This window comes from Sycon ciliatum, chromosome 10, assembly GCF_964019385.1.
Source record: "Sycon ciliatum chromosome 10, ocSycCili1.1, whole genome shotgun sequence".
NCBI lineage: Eukaryota > Metazoa > Porifera > Calcarea > Leucosolenida > Sycettidae > Sycon > Sycon ciliatum.
The window spans coordinates 499,055-517,068 of record NC_088652.1 but is presented as its reverse complement, the minus strand read 5'-3'; the positions used below and the strand labels follow the sequence as shown (position 1 = coordinate 517,068).

At 46.2% G+C, this 18,014-nt stretch overlaps 1 protein-coding gene across 1 annotated transcript in view; it reads left to right on the top strand.

Moving 5' to 3' along the window:
* The window catches only part of LOC135825641 (uncharacterized), a 32,992-nt gene that overhangs the window by 4,856 nt on the left and 10,122 nt on the right, over nt 1-18,014 (top strand). The window contains exons 2-9 of the mRNA XM_065338255.1: nt 2,038-2,406; nt 4,834-5,148; nt 5,856-5,948; nt 14,524-14,739; nt 15,271-15,615; nt 16,029-16,193; nt 17,132-17,250; nt 17,349-17,498. Of these exons, the coding sequence (XP_065194327.1) occupies nt 2,038-2,406; nt 4,834-5,148; nt 5,856-5,948; nt 14,524-14,739; nt 15,271-15,615; nt 16,029-16,193; nt 17,132-17,250; nt 17,349-17,498 (1,772 nt within the window). The remainder of the gene's footprint in view (nt 1-2,037; nt 2,407-4,833; nt 5,149-5,855; nt 5,949-14,523; nt 14,740-15,270; nt 15,616-16,028; nt 16,194-17,131; nt 17,251-17,348; nt 17,499-18,014) is intronic.

Here is an 18,014-nt window from a genome sequence, read left to right as displayed (position 1 = left end):
CGCTGGGGTGACGTGGCAGTACAGAGACTCAAAGAAAATACGTTCACAGACCTTGGACACAGCGGGAAGGAGAGAGATTGGTCTGTAGTTGCCAGCCTGAGAGCGTTGGCCTTTCTTATAGATCGGGACGATAACAGCAGATTTCCAGACGGACGGAAATACTCCTGTACGATATGACATGTTAAAGAGCAGGCACAAGGGATAGGACAGAGATGGCGCAAGCCATTTGAGAACCTCATTGGGTATGCCATCTTCGCCAGGGGACTTACAATTCTTCAGGAGTTTGAGGTGCTTACAGACGGTAGCAGTCGTGGTAACGACGCGTGTGAGTGGTGCGCTAAGTTCAGGGGCTGGGGACAGCGATGGAATGACCCAATTCGGATCTTCCGGAATGCCGGATGAAACAAACTGCTTGTTCAGCGTGTCTGCAATCGCCTTCACATCGTGCTGGCGGTTGCCATGGGAGTCCGTCAGGTACTGGATTGGCGCGCGGGAGGTCCCGCGGCACTGGTTGCGAATGAATTGGTGGAGTGATGGGCGATCGGGGGAGGAGAGTGTTGCAGAAAGAGAGTTTAGAAAGGAGCGGTGTGAGGTACGAGAAAGGTGCTTGACGAAGTTGCGTTGAACTCGGTAAGCCTCCCGGTTATTCGGCGTTGGGAATTTCTTGTAGATGCTGAAAAGATCACGCTTGCGCTTCACTTCAGATACGAGGGACCGTGTCACCCATGGGGGACTAGATGTCGAGGATGTTGGGTTGGAATGTTTCCGGTTGTTGTAGCCGATAGCAAAGTTAGAGAGGTGCTGTTGGAACCCTCGTTCAAGGACGGCTGCAAAGTGATCTACCGCGGCGTCAACAGTTGGAGAGCCTTCTGGTTGCAGAAACGACCAGTCGTGGCAGGAGAAATCAGCGTTCATAGAGTCCCAGCACTGAGAGGGAACTCGACGGAAGCGATATGGGAACGGTTTGCGAGAAGGAAGTGGCAGGTCTGGATCCGAGGGCAATGAGACGGCGAACTGGCATGAAACCATGAGATGGTCCGAGGAGCCGTGTGAACGTCCGTCGCCAGCAGGGGTTGGTTCGTGAAGACAAGGTCTAGACATGACTGTGTTCCGGAAGATGTTGTGTGCGTTGGACCCTGCACCAGCTGATCCAAACCGAAGCAGGTAAGGGTGCGAAAAAGTGCCGCCCCAGCAGGACACGTTAAATCCGATGGGCACCACCGTTTGTGCTTACTGTTGAAGTCCCCAGCCATTATGACATGGTACGATGACATGGGAACGGTTACCAAAGCACTAGCTAGCATATCACAGAAGTGGTCTATTTCCGTGGTTTTGACTGAGGGCGGACGGTAGGTACAGCAGACGAGGATGGGTGTCGGGGAGCCTAAGATTGGGTGAAGCTCAACCCATACGGATTCACAGGTCGGACGAGCAAGGTCGTCGCGAACTTGGACTCTTCCGAAGCGATTTTGCCGGACAAGAATCGCAACTCCTCTGGTTGCCGTACCGGATTTGTTATCATGAGGTGGTCGGTCGCGACGAAATGTGGTATAACCGGAGATGGTGAGCGCTATGCTTGGATTTAGCCTTGCCAACAATTGCAGTTTCACATTTCTTGGGGATTCATTACCCATGCCCTCACTGCTTTTATCGTGTACATGCGCTGTTAGGCCCCGTGCCTGCTTGACGTCTGAACGGATTCAAATGTCTACTACAGCATTTCCTGTATGCCTTACTGAAAGAAGGTAACAGATTAAAAACAGTGAATACAAATAAGTTGTCTGTCCAATGTTGGATTCGAACCAACAACCCAAAGGAAAGTGATAAATCACAGTCATGTCATGAATATGATGTTGTGGACATTGAAATCCGGTTGAATGACCTGGACCGGCACCCTGGCTCCCTGGCTCCCTGACTCCCTGACTCACTTACTGTCTCATCATTAACCCACTGTGGTTAAGGTTCATAATGTAAAGATGAGCGATCAGTACTCACATATATTACAATAATTCATTTTCTCCCTGTGGGCTATTGCAGTCAACACGTGGCTCCGTTGTGGAGACGGAGGTGATGAAGTTTATGCCACCAACAACAAGGAAACGTGGGTTGCTGGCGAGCAGTTCTGCCAAAGTCAAGGCAGCCATCTCGCCAGCTTCCCCCAGATCACGGCATGCAAGTCAAGTTTACTGTCGTTGCTTGGTCGTGTAGGAGTCCATACCAGCTACACCAGATTGCTGGATGGACTTCACAACCGTGATGTGGGAAACACGCTGCAATTGTCGGACAGTCTCGTCGTCTTTAGCCGCTTACCCGGCAATTGCAGCATCACGTTTCTGGGAGATTCATTACCGCCTGAGGAAGCATCGTGCTCGAACATTCTCACGGTCGTCTGCGGACGAAATCCCGGTAAGATATTTTTATGATTTGTGCCTTTACAGCAGATTACAGAGGATCTAATTTTGCTTGAGGTCTTTAAGTTGTTGTAGCGATAAATGGTATTAGTGAAGATCACCTTTATAAGAAAGGTTTGCTCCCCACACCGGAGCTCGCACTATTCCGCCGACTTTACTTGACACCTTTCTTACAAATCATCGCCGAAGTCGCAACCACTACTTCATCACCTTTATGTATAGAATAAACACCGATGTCGTAGTGTTTATGGGAATATAAATACTGCTATAAAAACCGAGGCGTAGCCGAGGTTTTTATAGACAGTGTTTATATTCCCATAAACACAAGACAGAGGTGTTTATTCTATTTATACCTAGCTTCGTTTTTGGCCTGAAATACTGGTCCGAAATAGCTATTTTAGTATCCCAGTATACAATAGTATACTATTATGTGTAGGTAGTATTGCGTGTTCCAGACCTAAGACCTTTCTTTAAACCAACATCTGCATCAACACCCTGGTGGCTGGGTGGTCAAGATAGGTGCTTGGGAATCTTATGGTTCTAGGTTCGATTCCTGCTGAAACTTCTTTCTTCTCTTCAATTTTTTTCTTTTTCAATTGGAGAGAAAATTTCTAAGTCCCTTGAAAGTTGAAAAGTTACAACCTCTAAGTGGGTAATATAGCAAAGTATATACCCCAAGTTAAAGTGGTGAATATGGAGATTTATCACTCTCTTATTATTGACCCCCACAGAAACTTGTGATCTCTAAGCGGTCAAATATCAGCATATATTGACCGCTTATATTGACCACTTATTATTGACCACTTAGCCTGAGGACTTAGAACTTTTTCCTCAACTTACTTCAAAGTAGAAAAAAATCAGAACTGAAAGAAGAAAAATCTGAAGCCAAATGCTGGGATTCGAACCCAAACTGTCAGATTCTCAGTCAAAGGACTTGGGAAACATACTACAAGAGACAACTGAAAACTTTGGTTTACACAGAAGTAATGTCCAGTGTAAACGGCATATGTACATACTATTATACTATTACAATAGTATTCCTTTCTTCCTATAGCAAAGCAAAAACAGTTTTAGGTATGCTATGTCGTGATAAATCTATTATTGCCCTCATAATCGGTCAATATATGAAATATAGACCTCGTAAAAGACCTCGGGGGACCTCGGTCTTTTACTCGTTCTATATTTCATATATTGACCTCTTCAATCGTGCAATAATAGATACTTATCACTCTTCTATATCGACCTCCACTAATTCTCGTGATCCTTGACTGGTCCTATATTACCCATATCGCCGCAATATCGACCGCTTATATCGACCGCTTGTATCGACCACTTAGGCATTGTAATCTTTCGACTTTGGAGGGACTTAGAATTTTTCTCTCCACTTCAAAAAGAAAAATTGAAAGAAAGAAGACAAAGAAGAGAACAAGCAGGATTCGAACTCACAACAGTATGAACCTCAAGCAACCCCTTATACCACCCAGCCACTGTGCTGCAGATGCTGAACCCTGTTGTTCTTACAGTCTTGTACCCAAAATAGGCAACATCCAATGTATACTATAGTATAAATGCTATACTAAAAAGGTTAAAATAGCTCCTAAAGGTTCAAATTCTGGGGTTATGGCGAAGGAATCGTGATAAATAGGATATTGACCAGTTATAGATCACAGGAATTAGTGGGGGTTAATATGAGCTGGGTATAAACTTCGCAATATCCTCTGGATGTACAAGTTAGTTTGTTCCCCATATAGCTTCTCTTGTGAGACGACTTTTCCCTGGTGATAGTCTCGAGAAAATCAATTAGGAAAAATAATTCAAATAAAAGAAATCACATGGAAACGAGAAAAATTAATTTTGTTCACCATATATACTCTTTGTTCTATGCGTAATGTCCGCTTCACTAATAGTATTTCTTGCTAGAATGTAGTTATTATCTCCTCGTAGCCTATTCATAACTTGCTGTGTTTGGCATTTTTCCACTACTCCCTGTATTGTTTCCGCCCATGAGGAGAAGGGAACGAAAACGTCCGGTTACAAAATTGGTTTTACTTGACTGTGTGGATTGTGTCAGTGCTGACACTTCTTGTGAAATATCATTACAAGTTGTAATTTTAAAATTGGCCCAACATCAATTTCAGTACATTCATTCTTGAGGTCGCTGAGTCAAAATGGTGTTTTGCTTTAGGTAGCTGCTTTTACATACTTAAGGGTTAAGCCACTGAAAATCACTTCTATCTCCAAAGAACGGGGAAGAGTGAGTCATACCAGTGATAAATTGTACTGGGTGCAACGTGTATGATGGCACTCTCATAAGAAATCATTCTTTTATGCGCATTCCAGTATGGGCGGCTTTCAAACGGTTAAAGTGAAGTGCGGAAACATGACATGATCGTATTTTTTCTCCTGTTGTATTGCCGTGTAGCTAATATGGAACCATCCACAGTGTGCGGATCGTACAAATTCACGTATCACAGCATCTCGTTCTCAGCTGACGATGCAAACCGGACGTGTCGCCAACGGTATGGTGGTTGGCTGTTGTCAACAAACATGCAGCAGCTCAGCTGCGTCTCTCAGCTCCTGAATTCGTCTCAGGGGCTGAAAGACAACAACGCCACCACCATACCCCTCTACACCAGCGGCACGAACGGGTCAGCTGAGTGCGAGGTGTTTTCGCCATCAAGGTCGGCAGTACTTCGAGACTCCTGCACCCCAGCCAGGCCGACCGTCTGCGTGTCTCGTAAGTTTCCTGCGGAGTTACTCTCAAGTGATACTCTATGTATGTGTGGGACCAATTTTTGCTCAGGGTTTAGCAATGAAAAAACTGGGCAAACTCGCAAATTGTTGTGTCACAGTTGACAAACGAAGAAAGTCTTATTGAGTCAGGTACTTATTCGAACAGACTGTAAGGTGTACTTGGCACGACGTAGCCCATATGATAAGCAGCACTTTTGCTTGAATTATGCCTGAACACTGTTCTACCCCAAAGCTATGCTCTATGTTTGCCTTGATTTGCCATGTCTTAGTCTTGAAAATTTTGTTCATAGCCGCTGGATTACTAAGAATTGTATATTTCCTGCTGTGTAGCGTGTTTATTGCTATTCTAAGTTATAGAAATAACATAGGGCCCGCCCTATGTTATTTCTATATTGTGAACTTAGAACCTTCCAAGTTAGAAGGCTGTTGGAGTGCGCATCCAAGATGTGCTAGAGCTGTTAGCCAGTTAGTTGTAGAACGTCAGTACCGTCGGTCAGTGTCGTGCAATGTTATCGCATGAGCTGATTGTTTAGTAACTGGTGGTGTTAGTGGACAGTGTAGCGTAACTTGTAGTTCTGTAGTTCCTTGGTCTTTCTCTTTTGTATAAATTAAACCTTGGCTCACCATCTGAGTTCTTTTTTATGTGAAAGATCTGTCAGTCTGATGTATATCTGTGTTTAAATGCTACAGGCTACTGCAACGTCAACGACAACTTGGTGGCCGTACGAAATGAAGACCGGTGTGTGTGCAAACCCGGTTATATCCGTACATTCGCACACAGATGTAAGTGATATACTCCAGTGTGACATCCCCACATCATACAACACACACTCTACCATTGCCCTGGATATAAATATACCTATGTTCTATTCTAGACCATAGTAGATGTTACTCACACTGGTCATGTATACCTTCATGGCTAGATTTGTGCGTGTTACGACTGACGTGAAAACAGGATAAATTGGAAACAGCCATAGTCCTCGTAATGGTCTTCTTTTCTTCTTAAAAAGTCATAGAAAACGTGTCATTTCATACTACCCCTAACGGGACAGTGCGGAACCGTTCGTGGCACTTGCATCGGGGCTGCTGTGCTCTGGTGACAGAGATATCTACTTGAAGCAGTCACATTTTTAACGACTCCTAGGTCGCTTCGTATCCACCATTGCGAATAAAATCAAGCAAATTCTCAGATACTTCCAGTCTCAAACGTCGGCATAGTATTGTGAATCTCGTTGATCAGACCAGCAAGCTCTGTCACCAGTGCGGTGTGAAACATATTTGACTCGCTATGTTCCACACGGTTACATGTCTTCTTGTTGAGGAATGCCCAGACGCAAAACAGGAAACAGGTTACCCATTGTCTGCAATCTTTGTCATAGCCTTTCGCATAGTCCATTACACATGGTCCATGACGCATGATCCATATCACGTGGTCCATTACACATGATCCATTACACATGATCCGCCTCTTCGCCAAGGCCAAACGTCTCGGATCTACAGATAGTTGGATAGCGTATAGACTCTCACGTAACTGTCTTACTTCCTTGCTCCGGAAGGCGAAACGCCATTACCACGAGAGGATGGCGAGAGACATGGCTCAGCATCATGGAACTCGTACATGGTGGCGCAAAGCAAAGATCCTTTGTAATGTGAATCGCCCGTCTCCGGTTATCCCTGACCTCTACCATGACAACCAAGCCTACCCAGCCACGAGTAATACGGAAAAGACGAATCTCCTAGCCAAAGTGTTTGCGAGCTACAGCCAGGCGCCACTGCTAACACCTGACCTGCACTCAGCTGGTATTTTAACACCCACGTCCACTGTGAAGTTCTCCATACAACCATTCTCTGTGCAGTCCGTATTTGACACGCTATCCAGACTTCCCATTCAACGTAAAACTGCTGGACTGCTGAACAATCGCATCCTCCGTGAAACAGCTGAGGTCACGTCACAGTCTCTTTCCGCCCTTTTCAACCGCTGCTTGCTGTCCAGTACTCAGCCCAGGGAGTGGAAATCTGCCGTTGTTGTACCTGTGTTCAAGGGAAAGGGTAATCCTTCTCACCCAGTCAATTACCGTCCTATATCGCTGTTAAATGCAGTTGCCAAATTGTATGAGTCTATGATTAGCCGTCAGTTTTACTCGTTTGTTGAGAGCCATAAAATTATCAGTTCCAGCCAGTTTGGCTTTTGTCGAAAGAGGTCAACAGTTGACCAATTGGTACAGCTTACCTCAATTGTTTCGCGTGCATTTGACTCTAAGTCTTCTTGTGACCAGCTGTTCCTTGATTTTTCTAAGGCCTTTGACAGAGTTAGTCATCATTTAGTTATTCAATCTGTTTCAGGTTGGTGTTCTCTTTCTGCCTGTTCTTGGGTGAAGGACTTCATCAGTGATCGTAGTATTTGCGTTCGCATTGGCCAAACTCTTTCTGACCCTTTGCCCATCACCGCTGGCGTACCCCAAGGTTCCCATCTCGGCCCGCTTCTTTTTAACCTGTGCATCAACTCCTTTCCTGATGCCCCTGCTTCTAGTACCCTATCCCTTTTTGCTGATGACTCTAATTTAATTCTTGTTTCTCCAGCAAACACCTCACTTCCTATCCATCATGCATTGCTCCAGACTGACATTGATAAGTGTTGTCAATGGTCATCAACTACTGCCATGACGTTTAACACCAGTAAATGCGTCCACCTTCCCTTTCAAAAATATGCATTAGCCCCCGGCCCGTCATCCCCCTTGACAATGAACGGTGTGCCTATTCAGAAAGGTGATAGCCACTGTCATCTCGGCGTGACTATCACTCCTTCACTAAATTTTTCTGACCATATAAAATCTATCACCCATAAGTTTCGCAGTCGTGTTTTTCTGTTGCGCCATATGGCCCATTTCCTTTCTGCTTCAACCGTGAATTTGCTCTACAAGTGTTACGTACGACCACTGTTAGAATACGCAGTCCCTGTCTGGTCATTCGCCGTATCCCATTCAGATTCGCTTACGTTAGACCGACTGCAAGCCGTTGCTGCTCGTTCATATCTGCTTTGTAAGACCCGGCACCCTCCTGAGTGGGAAACCCCGAAGCAGATTCTTAATCGTACTTGCGACTGGTCATCCCTGAAGTGGCGTCGTCAGATTCTGTCCTTGCTGTATTTTCATCATGTCTTTTACCAGTTTCCGTCTTTGCTAATTCGTTTCAAATTCAATGTATCCCTTAGTTGTCGTCACCCGTCCTCTATAGTTTTACCTCGTTCTGGCGCCCATTTCCTTAAATCCCCTCTCTTCAGTTTATCTGTGGAATGGAACAAACTTCCAGAACACATCCGCTGCGTTCAGTCCTCTGTCAATTTTCGCATTGCTCTAAAGGCTCATTACTCTCAGCATAGATATTCTCTGACTGGAATTCCGAACTTTTCCGTTTGAGAAATTTTTTTCCTTGAAATTAATCCTTGCTGGGTTTTTTTCATCTAAATGTCCCGCTATTATCTGCAGAGGTGATTTCTTCCCTCGTCGATTTCTTTCCTGCTTTTATACCTCGATATTTAGGTACTTGTTTCCCTTCTTCCCATGCTTCATCTTCCACTCTCCTCTCCCCATTTCCCCATTTTTCTTGCGATATTTATGTGGGAGACTTCCGTGATAAGCATCCATTTGCTTTTGGAGAATCCTTTTAAATAAATACAATACAATACAATCCATTACACATGATACATTACACATGATACATTACACATGATCCATTACACATGATCCATTACACACGGTCCTTTACACATTATCCATTTAACATGGTCCATATCATGTGGTCCTTTACACATGATCCTGTACGCGTATAACCAATTTAAATTATACCTGTACTGTTGTCCATACTCAGTTGAAAGCTTGTTGTGCCGTCTGCTGCAGAGAACACGTGTTTGTGTTAGCTGCTCCCGGCTAATGATGCCCCCTCACACCGGAACACAGGGGTTTTATATGATTGGATAATTTATAGAAGTATTCGAGAAGAGTGTAGACAAGGAGAACAGGACAACGACAACTCAAGACTAGACTACAACAGAACTGGAGCATGCGCTCTTCTATGTGAGTGCTCATTGCCAAGGGGAACGAGCGGGAAATACAAATAGTGAGTATTCAGGTCGTAGCATACATACACCTATTACACTGTGCCCCCCTAGCTAAAATTCACGTCCACGGGAATGAACGAAATACCTAGGAAACAAACAAAAGAAAACAAACCAAATAATAAACTCAGTCCAGGACATAGTCAGCGAGTCGAGCAGGTGCAGTGCGAACACGGCCAGAACGACGAGAAACAGGAGAAGAAGTACGGACCGGAGCAGACGACGGCGGCTGTAGCGGCGGAAAATCATCATCGGACAGCGTAATCGGGTCAGGACAAGAAGCAGTAACGGCAGGCGGTTGACAGTCGGGAGGACGGGAAACAGCTTCAGGCGGTCGAACAAACTTGCCGGTGACAGCATCATATCTGGTGAAACACTCAGACAGAGCAGGATCAGCATACGGAGCAAGAAGACTCTGAGGCTTGAAACAATCAGGTGACGACGGTCCAGCAGCAGAGGCACCAGGAGGACGAACAAAAACGGCCGGAGGAAGAATCTCGGCAGCCGGAGGAACATCAGCAGCAAGTGGCACTTCAGCAGCAGCTGACAGCGGAACATCACGGGCAAGAGGCGGCGGACTCGGCGGAGGAGACGGCACATCGGTCAGCACGCGGGACATAGCATCGGCATTCCTGTGTCGAGAACCAGGGCGGTGCACAACAGCAAACTCGAATTCGGCCAAAGCCTCAATCCATCGAGCTTTGCGACCACGGGGCTCCTTGGTTGCCCGCAACGCAGTTAACGCGGTATTGTCTGTCCTTGCAGTGAATTCGCGACCAAGCAGATAATGCCGGAAGTGGTTGGCGAAAAAGACAAGGGCCAGGGCTTCGCGGTCACTGGCGTCATAGTTCCGCTCCGCTTTCGACATTATTCGGCCACCAAACGCAACGGGGCGTTCCACCTGGTCCTGCACCTGGCTCAGGACACCACCAATGGACACTTTCGAGGCATCTGTGTCCAGAAGGAAGGGACCGGCATCTGGTCCGAAGTCCGGGAATGCCATAACCGGAGCACTCGACAGCGCAGACTTCAGGGCGCGGAAGGAAGCGTCGCAAGCTTTCGACCAAACAAATTGCGCATTCTTGCCAGTGAGAGCCGTCAGCGGGGCAGACCGCTGCGCAAATCCACGGATGAATCTACGGTAGTATCCCGCGAAACCAAGGAATGACCTGACCGCAGTGACAGACTTCGGCGTCTTCCACGCAAGTATCGCGGAAACCTTGTCCGGATCGGGGGAAATTCCGTCTGCCGACACGCGGTGCCCGAGGAACGCGACGTCCGACCGGAAAAAAGAACACTTTGCTAAGTTAAAACGCAGGCCTGCTGAACGCACACGCTCAAACACTCGCGACAAAATCAATACCTGGCCAGACAATGTTTCACTTGCATTTAAAACATCGTCAAAGAAGACACGACAAAATGGCTGAGCCGCAGCATTACACAGCCCACGAAGAACAGCTTCCATAACTCGCTGGAAGGTGGCAGGACCATTCCTGCACCCCATCGGCAGCACTGTAAACTCATACAGGCCCAATGGTGTTGTAAATGCGGTCTTCGCTAGGTCGTCAGGATCCATCGCAATCTGCCAATACCCAGACGCGAGATCGAGCGACGAAAACCACTTACAACCAGACAGCGAATCAAGCATGTCATCCACCCGTGGAATCGGATAGGCGTCCGGCTTTGTGACACCGTTTAACTTGCGATAGTCGACGCAAAGTCGTAAGGAACCGTTCTTCTTAGGAACCAACACGATCGGAGACGCCCACGGACTGATAGACTCTTGGATGACACCCTTCTCTAGTAACTCATCCAATAACGTCTGCAGAGCAACGCGACGGTGATACGGAATGCGCCGAGCTGCTTGTTTAATAGGAGTATGTGTGCTTGTATCAATTTTATGCGGAAATATGTCACAATAGCCATAGTCGTCTTCATGCAATATAAATAGGTCGTGATTATCAATGAGGAGTGTAGTGAGCATGCTTTTGGTTTCGGATGAGAGGTTTTGTTGTGATTTAACGTATTCATGAATGGTAGCCTTGCGCTGTTCTGTGAGTGCAGGTGTGTGATCAGTGGTGACGGATGAAACGGCGGCGTCATCTTCATCATCATCATCATCCATAATGAGAGGAGACAGTTTGGCAATATTGGTGTTTTTATGTATAATAATATTATGCTCAGCGTGATTCTCAATTGTCATGACAATGTGTGAGTGATCGGGACCCACTGTTACAAGTGCAGGTGTCACCGACAACGTAGGAAACTTATCCACAAACGACTCTAGTGGATCAGCAACACAATCCAGAGTTTCCGAACAAGCATCCACATAGACACATGGTACTAGCACAACATGGCCAGCAGGCACAGACAACTCATCGTCAAGGGCAACACGAGAAGAATACGACGAAACAGGTACATCGTCGGAGCATGCATCAGAATGAGGAGTATGAGTATTACATGAGGGGGAAGTATTACGCGGAACAATACGATCATAGGGCGTACGTGACGGAGGACACCCGGAACCAGAAACATGCAACGGAACACACACATCGCCAAACATCACAACACCACGAGCAATATCTAATACACCACCATGCTGCAACAAAAAATCGGAACCAAGAATCATGTCGCAGTGAATACCAGGAGAGACAACAACCGTGTGCTGGAAAGACAGATTTCCTAGCGACATACACAGATCCATGGATCCAACGACAGGAAGTTGTGCGCCATTGACTGCACACAACCGCGGAGCCGACTCTAGAGGAGGTCGCTCTGTCAAATTAGGCAACAATTTAGAATGCACTAACGACACACTTGAACCAGAATCAACAAGAGCAACAACAGGAGACGAATACGAAGACGAAAGACAAACATCAACGTGTACAATAATGGGTGAGATCGCACCACATACCTCCTCGAGGGGCTCCACTCGGACGACTGACGGCGGCCCCGTGTCACCAGTCCAACCTAGTTTTTTGCGTGCGGGCAAGATGCAATGAAGTGGCCCTCTTCACCACATCCATGGCACACTCCACGCACAGGCCTTGTAGCAAAACTCTGGCCACGACCACGACTAGGCGCACCAGCACCAGCACCACGAGCAACAAAACGTACATGGTCTTGCTGGGGTCGGGTGGGGCGATACAGACTCACGCTCTCCATTTTCGCCTCCAAAGCAGAGAGACGCGAATCAAAACTCGACAAAAGCGAAGCCAACTGGTCTCGCTCAGATTCCGACTTCAGTGGACCGACTGCTGCGTAGGGGTCACGACCATGAGCAGTGCGACGGGGCTTCACTTCCGGAGCAGCAGCAAATACGGGCTGTGCATACTGGTAAGGTACGGTGCGGGCCTGCTCGCGAGCATAAATAGCACCTACCTCGATGGCCTTTTGGACCGCCGCATCCAAATCAGTGGGCCGAGGTGACGCCAACGCCAAGCGCAAATCCTTCGATGCCTGGCCATCAATAAAAAGTTGCAAAAGCATTGAATCAAGCAGTGCACCTTGTTGTCCTGGGTAGGCTCGACGAGCGAGCCGACGAAGTTCCGTGGCATACCCGTGCTGAGTTTCACTCGCCAGCTTCACTCGCTGGCGAAGACTGGCCTCGTGCATCAATGCTTGCTGGGGCGGCTCAAGACGGACATGCAGAGCCTCGACTGTGTCGGAAAAGTTCATGTCAGGCGTGTGAGTTAGAATTTCGGTGAACATCTCATGAGCTGTACCAACAAGGCGAGCAGGTAGTAGCCGTAGCTTTTGGTCGTCGTCGTACCCACTCAACTCGCATGTGTGGACGAAATGCCTCATGTACGTGGTGAAATCTTGGCCTGGCTGATTTCCGAATGTCTCAGGAAGCAAAACTGGCTTCGGCAGTGGACGTGCATGTGGTGTGTCTGTGTCCGGCAAACGAAAACGATGGGACAACCCTTGTACCGGCGAACTCTCGCGCTCTTCAGCAATGCTCATGTCACAGCCAGCTTCAGCGAAGCTACGCTCTAGCTTTTCTTGTCTCTTGGATTTCGCTGAACGGCCCATTGTGAAAAAAAAATTTGTTTTTGTATTTTTGAATTTTCGAAAAAAAATTATCTGCAAAAATTTCCCGTGGACTCGATCGACGCCTCGATCAACTATCGATCTAAATCTAAATCTATTACGTAACCTATCGTGCGTAGCGGCAAACAACTAAATTTGGCAGAGACAATTCCAAATAGGCAACTACTCTACGGACACAGTGTAGCTAGACTCTACTACCCAGCTAGCAGATATCCTAACAAGAGGCTAGACAGCAGCCAGTATGCACAAAACACGGACACAGAAAATGTTCCGAAAATGTTTGGCCAGACAGGTTGCCGCCAATGCTTGACCTATGGACTGTAAACCATGGTAAACAATGCATGCAACAAGAAAACGACGAGCAGAAAGAAACACAATGCAGAAAGGAAAATATTGACGAAGAGAGTGGATGAGGATATGGTTTCACTTGCGTGGGCCTTCGTGGTACTTCATAGTCGGCGATCTCCGAAGGCGTACATACTCCGCCAGCGATGTAGTGGCCCGTGTGGACGTTTTCCGCTGCCACCAGTGTTAGCTGCTCCCGGCTAATGATGCCCCCTCACACCGGAACACAGGGGTTTTATATGATTGGATAATTTATAGAAGTATTCGAGAAGAGTGTAGACAAGGAGAACAGGACAACGACAACTCAAGACTAGACTACAACAGAACTGGAGCATGCGCTCTTCTATGTGAGTGCTCATTGCCAAGGGGAACGAGCGGGAAATACAAATAGTGAGTATTCAGGTCGTAGCATACATACACCTATTACATTTGCAGCAATTAGGATGTTGGCCATTTGAGTTTATTTGTTGATAATGCTAGATTCTGCCCTACACTGGAGGCAGTTCACACGCTATCTCACCATGGAGTGATGCCGGATCAACTTGGTACGAATATCTCCATTCCCTAGGTCCAAAGGAATGGAAAGATAGTTCTTGCCATGACATTAATGCGGCCCACTATGCCCCTCCCCATCTACCACCCAGCCGTCCATTCCCCATCTCACTCCCGTGATCATTCAGCTAATTTTTGTATGTACTGTGGCATCGTAAACTGTAATCGCATGTAATCTGTTATGGTCTAAGTCGGTCTGGATGTGACGTCACGATATAAAACTATCATGTAAAGTTCATATTCACCTTACCATGATATGACTGAGTGTAATGTGCTGCACCTCCCTATGTACAGGTGAATCCATTGTTGAGCTACTAAGTTCTACTGGACAAGCAGCAGGGAGTTCAAACATCACTGTGTTTAGCTGGTTAGAATCAGAGTGGAAAGTAGACAGTGTGTACACACAGAATACACTTTACCAGCTGGATAATCTCTCCTTATCTGAAGGGAGATTTGCCATCAGATCTGCTGGCCGGATCATTTACACATTCTCCACTTCTCTTCAGCAAGGTAAGATAACACGCATGTTTATTTTAGTTCTGTCGACGCGATTGTGTGATTACCGAAGACAGAGTTCTCCGCTGTAGTCAGGTACTGCGGAGTAAAGTTGCTCCACTGACAGTCACTATACTGAGACACAGATTATAATAATTTTGACCCTGCGACAAAGACAGAACTTGCATAAAATAGAACGGGTCTTCTTTACTTGCTGCATGTTAAAGTTTAATTGCAAATGTTGCTTTTTCTAAGAGCGCATGGAGGGAAAGAGATGGAGAGAGTGCCACACTAAGAAAATTCGGCCACGGGACCTGGTTCAGTTTCGATGGTCTTGCTATTAATCTGTACTTTTTTCGAAAACTACAAACCCTGTATTTCTCACCTTTCCTTTGAGTTGCTTAATTTACGGACCATCTGGTCATGTAGGAGATGCAGAAACGCTATTCGATTGGTCATCTGTCTTTCTCTTTCTCTTCCTCTTTATCGGTATATCTCTCGTTTTCTCTCTGTCTCTCTCCCTTCGATATTTCTCTCGTAATGCAGCTGACAGAGCTGCTGCAGAGCTGGCCAAGAATCACTCACAATTCCTCACCGTGAAAGGCAGCGCGAATGATGTTCTTGTGCCGACAACCCATCTTCGAAACTTCCTGATCAACTTAAGGCTCTGGTTTAGGCCGTACCAAATCGAGTGTAACGTTATTTATACCACTAATGCAAACCAGTCAAACATTTGTAGTTACAGTGTGTTCAATGAGTCAGTCCAGTTCAAGGATGGCCTGTACGAGTTTGCCCTGTCTCCACACAACTCTACAGTACTAAGTATACCTGTTCTATACAGAGTTCACCCAAGACCCACTACCACTGTAACTATGATGACCAGCATGCCTTGTAAGTATTCAGTATGTTCATGATAGGATGATGTACCTTGCAGTCTATTAATCTCCACTTATCCCAGGACCAGTGAATGTGAGAGAGGTCTTCATGAACAAAACACAGATTATGCTGTATTGTTTTTTCAAACATACTTAGCCTTAGTAGTCACCATGCATGTGCGACAGACGCACATTTTTCTATAATTATTTAGTTTCAAATCTCCTAGAGGTGATGACAGTGAGATCAAACAATGGGTGAAGTAGTCAGACCCCTAAACAACAACACTGTCAATGATTCTCGGTCCACTAGACATGAAGGCTCAATGAAGCCACACAGAATATAGCTCTAACACTACTTGTACTTAATAACTTTAACATAATTATTCTGCTTTGTCACTCTTTTGTCACCATGTATTCATGTTGCCGCAGTGTCAACCAATATTCCCGCCCCACCAGCAAAGGGCCGCATGTTTGGTTTGTATGCAGGTATTGGCACTGGAGTGGCAATACTGGCTGCACTCTTTCTCATAGTCTGTGTGGTGCTGGTGATACGTTATCGGAAGGGTGGAGTCAATGTCGGTGCTCAGAGAACTTGTAAGACTTGAATAATGCATTTAGTAATATGCATGCATGTACAAAGTGGAGTTACTGTTGACTTTCCAAAGTTTTCAACTCACGAAAAGGAGCGTGCTACATAGTATGCACTTAGGCGTGTACAATATACACAAACCAACTGTCGGTTCCAAGCCAGACTTTTCAACAGCAAAGGAGAATCGGTTGTACTAAAATTGTGTTCTTATTGAATTACTAGGACACTAAGTACTCCTCGCAGTCCAAACCTGCACGGATACAATAGTAACATATGTATACCGGGTAGCTGTGAATCACGCAGTTACTAGAGTGCACTGATGCTGTGATGCTTTCTGCTGGTTTAATACTGGCTTGCTGGTCACTGGACTGCATTACGGTTGATTACGTAACTGACTCTGAGCTGTGCTGACATGACCCAAGTATGTCAAAACAGCTACGTTTCCGGAGATTGAGTACATACATAAAAGTATACTATGAGAGGGGGGGGGGGTGGGTGGGGGTTCAGGTAGGGAGGTATATCCTATTCTTGTTTCTTGCTGCTGTTGGAGAGACCAAGAGAAATGCTAGACCAATGGGCTCTTGCGAGGATCGTCATATCAAATGTTTAGCGGGGTTACATAGAGAAGACTTCCAGTCTTTGTTTTGCAAAGATTGCTCTTGAACACCTCCTGTGTTCAAGGAATAGGTATTCCGTGGAGAAACGATTTCACACCAATGTACTTTGTCCGTATGTGTGCTGTGCGTATGTGTGTGTGTATGTGTGCATACACACACTCGAGTTTCCATGTCCACTTTTCTGTGTGTGTTTGTGTGTGTTTGTGTTCGAGTGTGTGTGTGTGTGTGTTTGCATGTGTGCTTGTACACGTGTGTGTGTGTGTGTGTGTTTGTACACGTGTGTGCGTGTGTGTTTGTGTGTGTTTTTACGTCACGACCATTTGAAGCTGCTGGTGAGCTGTTTGAAAGCGACCACCATGACGCAGCCATGAACCTGTTTTACCTTCCAATAAGGTGCTCTTCCAGGTCATCCGTTACAGCACCGGAAAACACTGCTTCATTTCAGGTACATGTAGTGGCGAATCATGTTCTGTTCTATTCCCCCCCCCCCCATTTACCAGCATTTCTTCTGGATTTGTCCGTGTTGTTGTGTGTTTGATGAAGGAGTCAAAAGCTACAGCCACCAGCGCTGAGGCATCCTCGTCGAATTCTTCTCCGATTCCCGATTACGACGATGTAGTGATCCCGGCACCCCGCACCACCAGTAAACTATCTACTAGAGCATCCTCGGCTACACCTGACACCGAATATGAGGTATGTGAGTGTTTCCATGGCTACACCTGACACCGAATATGAGGTATGTGAGTGTTTCCATGGCTACACCTGACACCGAATATGAGATATGTGAGTGTTTCCATGGCTACACCTGACACCGAATATGAGGTATGTGATTGTTTCCATGGCTACACCTGACACCGAATATGAGGTATGTGAGTGTTTCCATGGCTACACCTGACACCGAATATGAGATATGTGAGTGTTTCCATGGCTACACCTGACACCGAATATGATGTATGTGAGTGTTTCCATGGCTACACCTGACACCGAATATGAGGTATGTGAGTGTTTCCATGGCTACACCTGACACCGAATATGAGATATGTGAGTGTTTCCATGGCTACACCTGACACCGAATATGATGTATGTGAGTGTTTCCATGGCTACACCTGACACCGAATATGATGTATTTTGTATTGTATTGTATTGTATTTATTTAAAAGGATTCTCCAAAAGCAAATGGATGCTTATCACGGAAGTCTCCCACATAAA